At 60.8% G+C, this 13298-nt stretch overlaps 2 protein-coding genes across 2 annotated transcripts; both read right to left on the bottom strand.

The window, feature by feature from the left end:
* Window positions 1-814: 814 nt before the first annotated feature.
* On the bottom strand, window positions 815-3264 carry CIMAP1A (ciliary microtubule associated protein 1A). Its single transcript, XM_037028473.1, has 6 exons — window positions 3156-3264; window positions 2805-3005; window positions 2330-2431; window positions 2101-2237; window positions 1373-1513; window positions 815-1027 (listed from the first exon to the last, which is right to left on the bottom strand). Exons 1-6 carry the CDS (start codon window positions 3262-3264, stop codon window positions 938-940), a joined length of 780 nt encoding a protein of 259 aa, XP_036884368.1. The 3' UTR covers window positions 815-937.
* A 1314-nt stretch (window positions 3265-4578) lies between these two features.
* On the bottom strand, window positions 4579-5748 carry SCGB1C1 (secretoglobin family 1C member 1). The gene is made up of 3 exons (XM_037028472.1): window positions 5642-5748; window positions 4960-5159; window positions 4579-4711 (listed from the first exon to the last, which is right to left on the bottom strand). The coding sequence occupies exons 1-3, from the start codon at window positions 5694-5696 to the stop codon at window positions 4679-4681; spliced, it is 288 nt and encodes a 95-aa protein (XP_036884367.1). The 5' UTR covers window positions 5697-5748; the 3' UTR covers window positions 4579-4678.
* Between the last annotated feature and the right edge of the window lie 7550 nt (window positions 5749-13298).

Here is a 13298-nt window from a genome sequence, read left to right on the forward strand (position 1 = left end):
TGGAGGGTTTTGTGTGGCGCTGACCCTGGTCCTTGGGACACCAGGGGCGCAGAGGGGTCTTTGGCTCTCCTGGGTCCCTGCATCTCCTGGCTTGTGCCTTCCCTGCCACCTCTGTAGCTCAGACGGGGTGGGGGATGACTGCCTCTTCCAGATTCAGCCCTGAGCGCCCTGTATGGTGTCACCAGCTGGCACTTTCCTTGCTTGCCTCCTGCGCTTCTTGCCTGTCTGTGATGTGTCACCGATCACCTTGAAACCCAGTCACTTGAATGTCAGTAGTGACTCATGTCTCACAGTCACTGTGGTTGGGACTTGAGATGGGTTGGGGGCTGGCACCTGAAGGCTCACTCACTTGGCAGCAGGTGAGGGCCGAGGGCTGGGGCGAGCTGAGGGCCGGGATGCTGCCCACAGCCTCGCAAATGCTGCTGTTGCAGAAGGTGAGCAAGGTCTGGGTGGAAGCTGCCTGCTCTGTGTGCTGTGTGGTGTGACCCCAGGGAACACCTATATCACTTTGTTGAGGGGGTCACAGGCTCCAGTCCAGATTAGAGGGGAGGGGCACAGACCCCTCCTCTTGGGGAGACCCCTCCATTGGGGGGGGCAGGCTGGTGTGGCCATCAGGAGTCTAAACTCATGGGATCCGCCCTGCCCGAGGTGAAATCGGGGGGAACAGGCTGGGCGTCCGCGATCCTGAGCCCTCTCGGAAGACTTGACCCTGCCCCCCAAGACAAGCCCATTGCTAATGGAATCATGATTTATTAAATATGTGAGCACAGCAGGAAAGAAAATTAGCAAACAAAATTAGAATAGAAAAATGTCACAAGTCTCCAAACAAGTGTGGTGGACCCTGCAGGGCCAGGCGGCCACCGCTCAGTGGGGCAGTGTCCTGCGCCCACAGCCCAGGCCTGCAGCTGGGACACGTGTGCAGGGCTACAGGGCCGGGCTAGTCCGTTTGCACGAGCAGGGGCGTCATGTAATCGGAGTGTTTGATGCCGAAGGTGATGATGGGAGCACAGGGCTTGGTCATTGTCACCTGGGAGAGAAGAGGCTGTGAGAGGGGCTGGCCCCCCGCCTGCCCCCCACAGGCTCTTCTCTCTCAGGCTGGACTTGCTGATGGCTTTACTGTCCCCAGGATGATGACCAGCATGAAGGTCACATTGCCAAGTTTAGACACAAGACCTGCTATGTGGCAAGTGCTCAGTAGCATTAAGTGTCTGGGACAAGGAGCCTGCCTGCCGGGGGAGGAACCAGGTGCCAGAAGTGCACCAGCAGGCCCCCCAACCCCACCCCGTCAGGGGCAGGTCACCCCTGGCCCTACCCCCTCTTCCCACACTACCCCCCCCCCGACACCGCCCCCCCCCCGCTCTGCCTTTCTGACCTTCTCAGGGCTGTGGGCCCCTGGCCCTGGCTTGAGGGTCTTGTCCCCGGGGGGTTCCACACGGGCAGCGATGGTGTACTGTGGAGCCTTCAGCTTGGTCACCTGCACGTCGGTCTGGTGGTAGGCTGCGGGGCCTGGGGTCTGGGGGGCCAGAGGGGCTCAGACAGGCTCTGCCTGCCTGGGCTTGTGACCCCAGAGGGCAAGAAGCCAATGCTGGGCGTCAGATCTCAGGCCCTGGGTCTCTGTGCCCGTGCCAGGGGCCCCTCTGACTCCGAGCTCTCTGTGGGGTGCAGCCCGGTGCTGCGAGGCCCTGTCTGTGTGGGGCGTCGTCCTCAAAGTCAGCCTCACAGTGGCAGGGACACCCAGCAAGTGGCAGCCCGGGCTCACCCTGCTGTATGCATGAGAGGCCCCTTTTCTGGGCCAGGATGCTGTCCTGTGAGGCCCGACTGGACAGGAGGGGACACCAGTGTAACTGGGGTATCTACTGGTTGCCACCCCTGGTCCCCAGCTCCCCTGGTCCCGCACCGCCCTCTGCCCTTGCCCACGCTCAAGGCTCTGCAGACCCCTTCCCTGCCCAACCCTCCTTGGCACTCAGATGTGACCGGCAGGGGGCAGCCCCCAGAGGATGAGGCGCTGAAGGCCTTTGGGGGGCAGGGCCGAGCTGGTGGAGGCTGGGTCCTGGGAAAGGGACCACGAGGGTTAGTCTCGGGGCACGCTCTGCCCCCCGCCCCCGTGCGCCTTGCCTTGTGCAGGTCGTCGCTGAAGCTGCCCAACTTGCTGCGGCCCTTGATGGAAAAGGAGGGCTGGGAGGGCTTGCCCACAGAGTGCGGCCCCATCACGGCAGGCAGCATGTAGGCGGCGGGGCCTGCGGGGGGGCGGGGGGGGGCGCCAGCACTGAGTCTCCCCCACCCCTGCAGACCCCACCCAGGCGGTGGGGCTTTCAGGGCTGCCACGGACCTGGGGTACTGTCCACGCGGAAGGTCCTGGTCCGGGCAGAAATGGAGTGGCTGGGTGCTGAGTCGAACACATACTTGGTAGATCTCTCTGGAAAGTAGTCGCCTACAGGAGGGAAGCAGCAGAGGGGTGCTGGCAGGGCCGGGGCTGTCCTGCACTCACCTGGTTGGTGCAGGGGCCTCAAGGACAACCCCTGACATCGTGGGCACCCGGCCTCCAGCCCCAGCTTGGGTGGTGAGGGTGGTGGGGGTGGTGACAGCGAGGGGTCAGGGGGTTGGGAGGGGAGATGCTGCGGGGTGGGGGCAGGGGCCCAGGACAGCCAGGTGAGCCTTTCAGGTGTCTCAGAGGCTTCCCCGAGGCAGCAGTGCCTCCGAGGGGCCTGGTGGTCACGCCCCTGGAGGAGGGTGGTGGCTGTGCTCTCTCACACGCTGGCTCAGAGGTACGGTGGGGTGGCCGAGGCAGGGGCAATGTCACGCACCGGGGCCGGGGGTCAGCATGGTCTTGGTGCAGTAGCGCCCCAGGATGGAGAAGGCGGGGCCGTAGTCCTTGCCCGTCTTCAGTATCTTGGGGTTCACGCTGTAGCGAGGCCCTGGGGAGCAGTTCTCTGCCAGCAGCATGGGGGCCCCGCGGAAGCTGTAGGCGGGTGCACGCAGCTTGGTGGGCGTGTGCTTCACAAAGCCTGCGGGGGCGGGGCTCTCAGTGGTTTGGAGCCAGACCCTGACCTTTCCCCCACCCTGTTGAATGCCGAGGGGCTGATGCCCTACAGCCCAGATGAGCCCCAGGCCTGCCCAGCCCAGACTCACCCCAGACCTGGCTCCCAGGCACCTACCTGTGGTAGGTGGAACCAGGTACTTGGGCCCCGGGCTGCTGTACAGGGCCATGATGGGCCCCCGGGGGCGATGGGGCCTCCAGCTTCCCACCCATACTTCCTCCACCATGGTGGCTCTGTGTGCGGACAGGAGGGTGAGGAAAGGCTGGAGGGCCCCCCCCCGTGCCCCCCACCCCCTTGCCGGTGTTCCCACCCACTCCTCAGCAGGGTCGCAAGCTGCAAACGGACCTAAGGGCTGTGGAAGCTTCTGTTTGGAGTTGTGGGTTTGCTCTGCCCTCACCAGCGCCCAAGGCAGTGGCCTCAGATACCCGGACACAAGCCCAGACCAGCTCTCTTCGGGGCCTCTTGGACCGCCCCTCACTGGCTCTGGGTGTCTGGCTAGTTACTCCCACTCAGAGGCTGCTGGGCATGGCTGGGCAGGAGCAGGGGGCAGTAGGCTGAGGCTGCACTCTGGGGTGGGCCCGGGTCCCTCTGGAGGGGCCCTTGCCTCTTGGGTCTGGGTGCAGCACTCAGAGCAGCCTCTGAACAGAGCCCCCTCAGAGGCGGCCCCGTTGCACTGTCCTTGGTGCCGGAGTTCCGCAGAAAGCGGCATGCAAGGAGTCTGCCCGTCTCCTCTCCCACGGGGGCTGGGGCGTTGGGGTGGGGCCCGGCCCCTGAGCTCTGGAATGTGGCTCTGGGGGAGCGAGTTCTAGATTCCTGTCTGTGTGAGGGAGACAATGGCCTCTCCTGGAGGGACCCCCACCCCCTGCACCTTGCCAGTGTGGCTCTGGGGGGGTCCTAGGACTTCACTCTGCTCCTTGTCACCCAAAAGGGCATGGCGAGCTCGTGGGGACCCAGAGCCAGGTGGCCCAAGGCAGAGGCCTTGAGGGCCAGAGTTGGGCCTGCGGAGGTCTGTCCTCGGAGACCACTGAGCAGGGGAAACAGAGGCAGGGAGGGTCCTGGGGTCCTGGACCAGGGCTGGAGGGGAGCTGTCGGCCCCTCAGACTCAGGGTCCTCATAGGCTGGCACAGCTGTCTAGCCTTTGCTGGGCCCCCCCCCCCGGGGCTTGGGGCTCTTCCAGGCTCTTTCCTTGGGTGGCTTTGTGGGGAGAGCCTGCTCTGGCCCCTGGACCCCGCCGAGAGTGGACTGGGGCAGCTGACTGGCCCAGGGCGTGCGCCCCTCCCAGCTGGGCCCCTCCTGGGTCTGGGCTCTGCCCGGCCTGCTCCGAGCCCGTTCCCCACTCCACTGGGGACCCTCTCCTGTCCACATGTGTCCCCGCCTGTCACTCTCCTCTGTCCTCCAGCCTCCATGGGCCTCAGACTGGCTTCGCATTGCTGGCTGCCCTCTGTGTGGGGAGCTTGCACATGTGTGCCTCACATATGTGCACTAGTGTGCGTGTGGTGGTGCCCCTGCGTGTGGGAAGAGATGGAGCCAGAGCCTGAGCTGCAGGAAGTTTATTGGTGGAGAAGTCGAGAAGGAGGTCACGCGTGGGGGAGGGGTGTGGGCGTGCAGCCGTGGCTGCATGTGGCCACGTCTGGGGTCCGCTAGGCGTCATCCTCACTGCCCAGAACTTGCACCTGGAAGGCAGACACAGGTGGGTCCCTCCTGGTGACCGGCCACAGCTCCGTCGGGAGCACGGGTGCAGGCCACCCGCTGGGGGACGGTGGGCTCCCACCACTGGGGGGCAGTGTGCAGGGGCAGCCGGTTGCCCTGTGGGCAGTGAGGCCTGCGGTGTCGCCCCTCCTGGTGAGGCAGCATGGGGTGTCTTGGGACGGAGGGCCTGGGGAGCAGGGCTGTGGGAAGTGGGGTGCCCCAGACACGGTACCAGCAGCGTGACCAGTGCCGCCTTGTGCGTGGGCTGCAGGCCGTCTATGCAGGACTTCAGCTCCACCAGTGCTGCCTTTGAGTCGGCGTTGACTTCATACTTGCCCAGGGGCCCCTGGTAGAGCTCGTCAGTGGACCCCACCAGCAGCGTTTGCAGGAATTCCATGAAAAACTCACTGTTGTCCTCCCCCAAGGCCCGCCCTTAGTGGGGGGGGGCAGAATGAGGCCAGGACTGGGGGAATCTAGCCCTGGCCCCTAGCCGCCCCAGGCCTCCAACCTCCGTGGTGTCCAGACCCCCCATCAAGGCCTGCCTCACTTGCGCCAGGTGTCCCCCCATGCTTACCCAGCCTTACCTTCCCCTGATCTTTCTCCACAGCACCCCCAAACCCACCTCCCCGCAGACCCCACCTGGGACCCTAGCCTCAGCTTCCTGTCTTCACTCTGATCCCTGGGCTGCAGAAAAAGGGGAGCCAAGCTCCTGGTGGGGGGGACCCCCCTCCGTGAGAGGCTAGCCTGGGGCTTAGAGTCGTCAGGGGCTGTGTTCTGGGATGGAGGAGGGCTGGGGTGCCTGGGAAGGTGGGCACCCTCCACTGTGGGGGGCCGGTGTCTGGATTTCTAGCTTGCTAGGCACCCCCCCCCTCGCCGCTGCAGTGTGCTGGAGGCAGCTGTCCACACAGACTCACCGCAGAGGCAGAACACGAGCACCGCCACCAGCAGGAGGGTGCCTCTCCCCTTCATGGTGGACTGCAGAGGCTCCTCGGGAGCCGCCTTGGCCGGCTTTATGTCTCACGGCGGCCCGGCCAGGGGCGGGTGGGGGTGGGGGCGGGCCGACCTGCCCATCAGGACCTGCCAGGGGGAGGTGGGACGGTGGGCGTGTGTCCTCACCTTGCCCTCCAGGGGGCACTGCTCAGCCACAGGCTGAGGTGCTGCTGAGGGTGGGCAACAAATGGTACTGGGAGTGGGCACAGATGAGGGGCACTGTGACCCTGGTCAGGGGGGAAGGATGGTGGTACCAGGGGCCTCTGGCTTGTGGGTCACAGTGGCTTGCTCTGGGCTGGTTCTGAGTCTTTGTTTTGGGGGTCAGTTCCCCTCCAATCGATGAGCCACATGGGTTGGCATCTGGCTTGCAGCCCAGGGACTCAGGCCAGCAGAGGTGGGGGGGCCTTCGGGGCTGGTGCACCTGGCTGAGGGAGACTGGGGGTGGGGGCGGTGCACAGGAGGCCTGGGCTGGCAGCTGCACCCAGGGATGGGCGGCCTGGGAGGAGGGAGGGGTGAGGAGCAGGGCAGTCCCTGAGGCCTGGCAACGCCACCGTGTCCTTGCCAGAAGCAAGGACAGTCCTTCTGTGGCCAGACCAGCCCAAGCTGGTCTCAGATACAGGGGGACAGTCACACCCAGCCGAACCCCAACCAGGTGCCTCCACTGGAGCAGCCATTCCTGGTTTCTGGAGTCCTGGCCTTGCCTCCTGTCCCCTGCTGCCACCTGGTGGCTAAGGGTGTCCTCACCCCAGAGGACCCAGGGTCCACCCCCATTGGGCACTGACCTGCACATCCCTAGACAAATCCACAGATTGGCTTTGTCCACGCAGGTGACTGTGGCGTGCTTTGTCACCCTGGCCCTCATTTGCCTCCATCTGGGCTTGACTGTGCCACAGACCCCAAGTGAAGGGCCTCTCTGAAGTCCTGGGGTTTGTCTCTGCTGCACCGTTCTTACCAGCACAATCTCACGTGCAAACGTCCCAACCTCCAGCAAACGCAGCAGAAACCCAGCCCCCCCCCCCCCCCCCCCCCCCCCCCCCCCCACCCCCCCCCCCCCCCCGCCCTGCCAGTGATGCGAGGCCTCTCTGGGCCCCTCGTCTGGCCGCCCCAGCCTTCTGTCTTCAGCCTGGCCTGGGCTCCTGGGGAGGGACAGACACATGGCATCTCCCAACTCTCTGGGCCTGGGCTGCCTTCTGGTGGGAAGTCGAAGTCAAGACCTTCTATCAGCAGGTCACACGTGCTGCTGAGCTGCACCCTGCACCGTCACAAGTCCACAGATGCGCAGGTGACATGGGGAAATCGGGGAACTCCTCGCCCTGACCACACGGGCCCCTCTAGTGAGTTTCTGCACACTTATTTTTCCTTGTGACCCAAGGGAAGACATAGATGTTCTGTTTTTGTGCAGAAATGGGAAGACCACTGAACAGGACGTCAGACACACCAGACTGCCTGACGCACATTGTTGATGATCTGGGACCCGAGTGCCTTCTTTCCTCTGCGGGTTCCTTCTGTACCAGCACTGTGCGCTGGACCACCTGCTCCCGACAGCCTTCCGGTCTGAAAACGCCTCTGCGTTGCTGGAGGCGGCCGGGGTGCCACCCTACCGTGAGGAGGGCTCCCATCCCCAGAGCTGAGGCTTGGGCCTGCCCGTGGCCCTGCCCCCGCTGAGCACGCCTGGACGGAGCGGCACGCACTCTATCCTGCTTGCTTCTCTTTGCTGGTCTGTATGACTCCCATCAGACTGGAGCTTTCTGAGGGCGGAGGTCAGGTCCCCTGCCAGGTTCTGTGTCACTTGAATGCACGTGTGGCAAAGACGCCTCTCTGGCCAGACGTACCACCGGCGCGAAGCGCTGGGCGTGGAAGGCAGAGCACAGAGGCCTCCCAACCAGCGTCCAGAGCACAGGCCGGGGCACTGCCCGCTGGGCTCCGGCCCTTCACCTCCCAGCTGAGGGAGGTGCTTATGTGCCCCTCTGGGCCGGCTTCCCTGGTACCCGCCGTCTTCCATATCAGTGGGGGCCAGATCCTGTGTGGCACGGGGACTGTGACTCAAGTGCCCAGCGAGGTCCCTTTTGCTGTGGAAAGGCTACTGAAGTCCCAGATGTTCCCCTCCCACCACAGGGGTGTGGGCTCAGCTGAGTAAAATGTGTTGTAAGGTAGGGTTTTTGCTGCTCTTGACCTTCAAACCTAGACGGGGCTTGTGAGAAGCATCTGCCCTGCTCCGTGAGGGAGAGGCCAGCGGAAACCGGGACCCAGTGTGACACCGAACCTGCCCTTTCCTGAGACGGGGTGGCGGTGGGTGGGGAGCTTCTGTCCTGACCGGCACCCCTACCTCTGAGCGCCATTTCCAGAAGGTCCATCAGTGACTGGGAGCCAAAGCTCCCCTCCACAGCCTGAAGGAAGTGTGTGTATGTGTGTGTGTGTGTGTGTGTGTGTGTAGGAAATGGGTGCGTTTTGGCTGGAAACTGGAGCTCACAGAGCCTCCCCACTAGCCACCAGCTTGTGTGAGGTCCTGCCATTGGTTTGCCGGGTCTCGTACCAGCCGAGAGGCCACACTGAGGTCTGGTCTGCCCTCAGCAGGGGCAGGACAGGAAAGCCGACCCAGGAGCATGAGAGCACCCTGAGAAACAGCATCGCGGCTTCTCCGTGCCGCACTGGGCTGTCCTGCCGTACTCCCATGAGGTTCCTCAAAAGAGGCTGCCTGACAGCCACAGAAGGGGGCCCTCCTCGTTCCCTGGATGCCTACCACTTGCCACGCGGGGTTCCGCCTGGCCTCCTCCCTCCCTGTCTCTGTGGAGGGGCTGTGACGTCCTGGGGTCTTCTCCCAAGAGCATAGCAGCCTTAGGGACACTGAGCTCCAGGCTCCTGCAGGGACGGCACTGGAAGCTGGGGACCAAGTCTCTAGCTGGGAAGAGACTCGTTCCTGAGGACCCACTCCAGTGCCTCCATAAATCATCCAAAATGCCAACATTTTGGCACCCAAGCTCAATATCACAGACTGCCTTTGACAGTCAGAAGTGGGGCAGAATTTCTCAGGCGAGACACCCTGTTCCTGAGCTCAGAGTGTGGGAACATGGTGTGGTGCCTGGGCTTGGCTGGGGCCTGCTACCGACCCGTTTCTTGGAGGGGGGTTCTGAGGCCTGAGCAGGTCAGAATCGCTGTGCTGTCTTCTCAGACCCTGGACTCCTCAAGCCCACTCCCCAGCCCTCCCAGTGGGGCACCAACAGCCCAGAAGCAAGGTCAGACCCTCCCCTGGCCACACCCCAGCCCAGCCTGACTCCCTAACCAGAGGCCCCTCTGGCCAGTGAGCAGGTCCCCACACAGGTGCTCAGGGTCCACTCACTTCTGAAGTTCCAGGCCCCGGTGGCCAGCAGCGTCTTCAGCTTGGGATTCCTGGACAAGAGAAGGGAAGGGCCAGAGCTGACCCAGCCCACGCCCAGGGCTCACCTTGCTGACTGGGGCAGCATGGGGCTGATGGGCACCCTGGCAGGGTTGGTGGGTGGGGTGGGTGGCATGTGAGCGGAGCCTGTGCACAGAGCCTTTGCTGGGAAAGAAGAGACACGTGCCCTGCTGCCTGGCTGAGGAGACACGCAGTAGGAGTTCAGGAAGCCAGACGTTTGAACGGAACCTCAGCAAGGGTCTGTGAACAAGGTGCAAACTGACAAGCTGAGGGTGGATAGACTTGAGGAAGAGGCGCATTCACTCCCCGCAGAGGGAAATCATTTCTCAGTCCAGATCCTGCTTAGACCTGAACTGGAGGTCCTCGCGGAGTCCCTTTCTACAGTCATCTCTTCCACGGACACTCGGGAAAGCCCAGAGGGGTGGTGTCACTTGTTGAAAGTCACACAGCGAGTTTGTAGCCACACTTCAGTGCTGGGGAAGGTTTGGCTCAGAGAGGGCATTTATTTCCTCACTGGTCTGGAGGCAAGAAGTCCAAGTTCAAGATGTTGGCCAGGTTGGGTTCTTCTGAGGCTTCTGACCTTGGCCTGCAGATGTTTATCTCCTCGCCATGTTTCCGCATGACCTTCTCGCTGCCTCTGGCTGAGTCCTCATCTCCTTTTCTTGTAAGGAAAGGCCCACCTGTGTGATCTCAGTTTACCCTAATTATCTCTTTAGAAGTCTAGTCTTTTTTTAAATATATTTTATTGATTATACCATTACAGTTGTTCTATTCCCCCCCTTCAATCCCCTCCACCCGCACCCCTCCCCACCATTCTCCCCCCCCTTAGTTTATAACCATGTGTCTCAAGTTCTTTGGATTCTATATTTCCCCCACTATTCTCGCCCTCCCCCCTAGCTATTTTCTGCCTACCATCTATGCTATTTTCTGTGCCTTCTCCCCCCTTCTCCTCCTCCCACCCCCCTGTTTCTAACCCTCCATGTGTTCTTCATTTCTATGGTTCCACTCCTGATCTAGCTGTCCTCTTGGTTTGCTTTTGTTTTAGGTGTGGTTGTTAATAACTGTGTGATTGCTGTCCTTTCACTGTTCATATTTTTCATCTTCTTTTCCTTATATAAGTCCCTTTAGCATGTCATATAATAAGGGCTTGGTGATGATGAACTCCTTGAACTTGACCTTATCTGAGAAGCACTTGATCTGTCCTTCCATTCTAAATGAAAGTTTTGCTGGATAAAGCAATCTTGGCTGTAGGTCTTTGGATTTCATGACTTGGAATACTTCTTTCCAGCCCCTTCTTGCCTGTAAGGTCTCTTTTGAGAAATCAGCTGACAGTCTGATGGGTACTCCTTTGTAGGTGACTGTCCCCTTATCCCTTGCTGCTTCTAGGATTCTCTCCTTCATTTTAGTCTTGGCTAATGTAATTATGATGTGCCTTGGTGTGTTCCTTCTTGGGTCCAACTTCTTTGGGACTCTCTGAGCTTCCTGGATTTCCTGGAAGTCTATTTCCTTTGCCAGACTGGGGAAGTTCTCCTTTATTATTTGTTCAAATAAGTTTTCCACTCGTGGCTGTTTCTTTCCCCCTTCTGGTACCCCTATAATCCGGATGTTGGAACGTTTAAAGATGTCCTGGAGGTTCCTAAGCCTCTCCTCATTTTTTTGAATTCTCATTTCTTCATTCCTTTCTGGTGGGATGTTTTGTTCTTCCTTCTGGTCCATTCCATTGATTTGAGTCCCAGTTTCCTTTCCATCACTATTGGTTTCCTGTGCATCTCCCTTCATTTCAATTAGTTTAGCCTTCATATGTTCCTCTAATTTGTGACTATAATCAACCAGTTCTGTGAGCATCCTGATAAATAGTGTCTTGAATTGTGCTTCTGAGAGGCTGGCAATTTCTCGGTCGCTTAGAGTTATTGGCTCTGGGACTTTGAGTTCTTCTTGCGCCATCTTTTGGGCTGTTTGTGCCGGTTCCGTAGCAGGATCGGAGCCCTAAAGTGTTCACTAGAGCAGGGCAACTAAGTCGCTGGGTTGTGACATTGTATGTGGGGGCGGGGTCAAAGAGGGACAATGGCTTCCTGTCTGCCTCCTGCCGCCGCGGCCTTGGCGCCGCAGCCACCACCGTCACCAGGCCCACGCGTTTCGTTCCACTGCACGCGAGTGTGCCACCGCCATCAGCCCTCCACCACTGGGTTCGCCCCCTGGGGCCTGCGTGGTCCATCTCACTGTGCACGAATGTGCGACCGCGGTCAGTCTGCCCCACACCCCGACTGGGTCCGGGCTGCCTGCGCGCCTAGGTCGGGGGATCTGTCCTGCCCGACCCTGCTCTGCTGCTGGCTCCGCCTCTCTTACCGACCCCATTGAACGGTTCGTAGTTGTCGGACTCCCGTATAATTCCGTTTTCTGGTCTTTGGGTGTGTCCTAGTTCTCCAAACCTTTGTTGTGTTCAAACTTGGTTGTGGGAGAAGGCACAGTGTTTCCACCTATGCCTCCATCTTGGCGGAAGTCCCTAAAAGTCTAGTCTTACAAAACAGTCGCCTTCTGAGCAACGGGGGGCTAGGACCTCAGTGTGTGAGTGGGGAGCCGTTCGGCCCGAGCAGAGTGTCGTGCTTGGTTCTCACGAAGCTCACTGACAGCGCTGAGGCCAGATGCCAAGGTGGAAGGGAAGCAGATTTTGAGAAGGTGAAAAGAGAGACTTCGTAGGTAGAGGGCAGGTGCCCTGGAAGGAGGTCAACAACCACAGCGAAGCGAGCAAAGGAGCTTCTTCACTAGAGGCCACGGAGAGGCCTCCGGTGGGGCCCTAACGAGTACTTGGAGATGAAGTGGCTGTGAGACGGCGGCGACCCCAGCCGCAGCTTGCTGGCCGCGGGGCTGTGGCTGGGAGAGTGGGCGGAAGACACGGAGGGCCTGGAGGAGAGGTGCTGAGAGCTGGGAGCCCTGTGGAGGGACCTGGAGAAGGGATCCACCGGCTGGACACCGAAGGGCCTCGGCGTGATGAAGGGAGGCCCAGCTGCACGTCCCGCGGCTTCCTCGGCGTTTGCTGCGTCCTCTGAAGGTTAGTCCCGGGTTAGGACAGAAAAGCCACTTCCTTTTCTTTACCATTTTTTTAATTGATTGATTTTAGAGAGTGAGGAAGGTGGGGAGAAAGAGGGAAGGAGAGAGAGAGACGGAGAGTGAGCGAGTGTGACTTGTTTACGCACCGTGGGTGCTTTCTTGCGTGTGCCCTGGTCCAGGATCAATCCAGCAACCTCCACGCACCAGGGCGACGCCCCAACCCCCTGAGCGGCCTGGCCAGGGCCCCAGAGAGAGCCATTTTCAGTGGATATCTGTGCCACTAGTATTTTTTTTCATTTTCAGGTTTTTTGTTGTTTCAGCTTATTTTATCTGCAAACAACTGGGAGGGTGTCCACGTGTATCAGTCCCTTATTGATGTGTCGCAGGCCACCCCAACATTTAAGGGCTTAAAGCAATAACACATATGCCCCACCTTTTCTGTGGGGGGGCAGCCACTGGGTCACCGCCCAGCCAGTCCTTCCCGCTCACAAGCCCCCACCCCACAGGTGGCTGCGGGGCTGCACTGGCGCTGGGGGCCTCACTGCAGGGGCGGCAGCCTCAGACCAGAGCCCGGCAGCTACCCAGCAACGGGAATTTTCTTCTCACAAGCCGGAGGCTAAGAAGTCCAGGGTCAAGGTGCCAGCAGATTCCGTGTCCGAAGTCTGTTTCCCACCTTGCCCTGTTTTTCCCCTTTGACCTCACAGGACAGGAGAGCAATGGAGCTTTCTTAAAAAAAGAAAAAAGGAAAAGATCTGTATTTTCACACCGGGGAGGGGCGGGGGAGTGGGGGAGAGCAGCTCCTGCGTTGGCGGCAGCTTCTCGTTCCGTGTGTCGGGGAACTTGGGGGGGACAGGGGTGGGGGGATCCAGGTGGAAATGCCGCGTGCTGTGACTGGGGGAAGGGCACAGGGTGAGAGCCTCCATCTGGCCGCAGGCTGCGTCATTCTGGAACCCTGGGCCAGGGCCGCTCCACTTTCCTTCCTGCTGCTAGAGATTGCTGCCGGTCCCCGGCCACGTGGAGACCGAAGGACCCACGCAACGAGCTCCAGTGGCTCCTGGCCAAGCGCCGGGCCGGGCGGGCCTGTCGCCTGAGCACACAAGTGGGAGACCTGGGCTCGCACCTGTCTCTCTGCAGGATCT

The sequence above is a fragment of the Sturnira hondurensis genome, unplaced genomic scaffold, assembly GCF_014824575.4.
Source record: "Sturnira hondurensis isolate 20B ecotype Veracruz unplaced genomic scaffold, ASM1482457v3 Scaffold0019958, whole genome shotgun sequence".
In the NCBI taxonomy this organism is placed as follows: Eukaryota; Metazoa; Chordata; class Mammalia; order Chiroptera; family Phyllostomidae; genus Sturnira; species Sturnira hondurensis.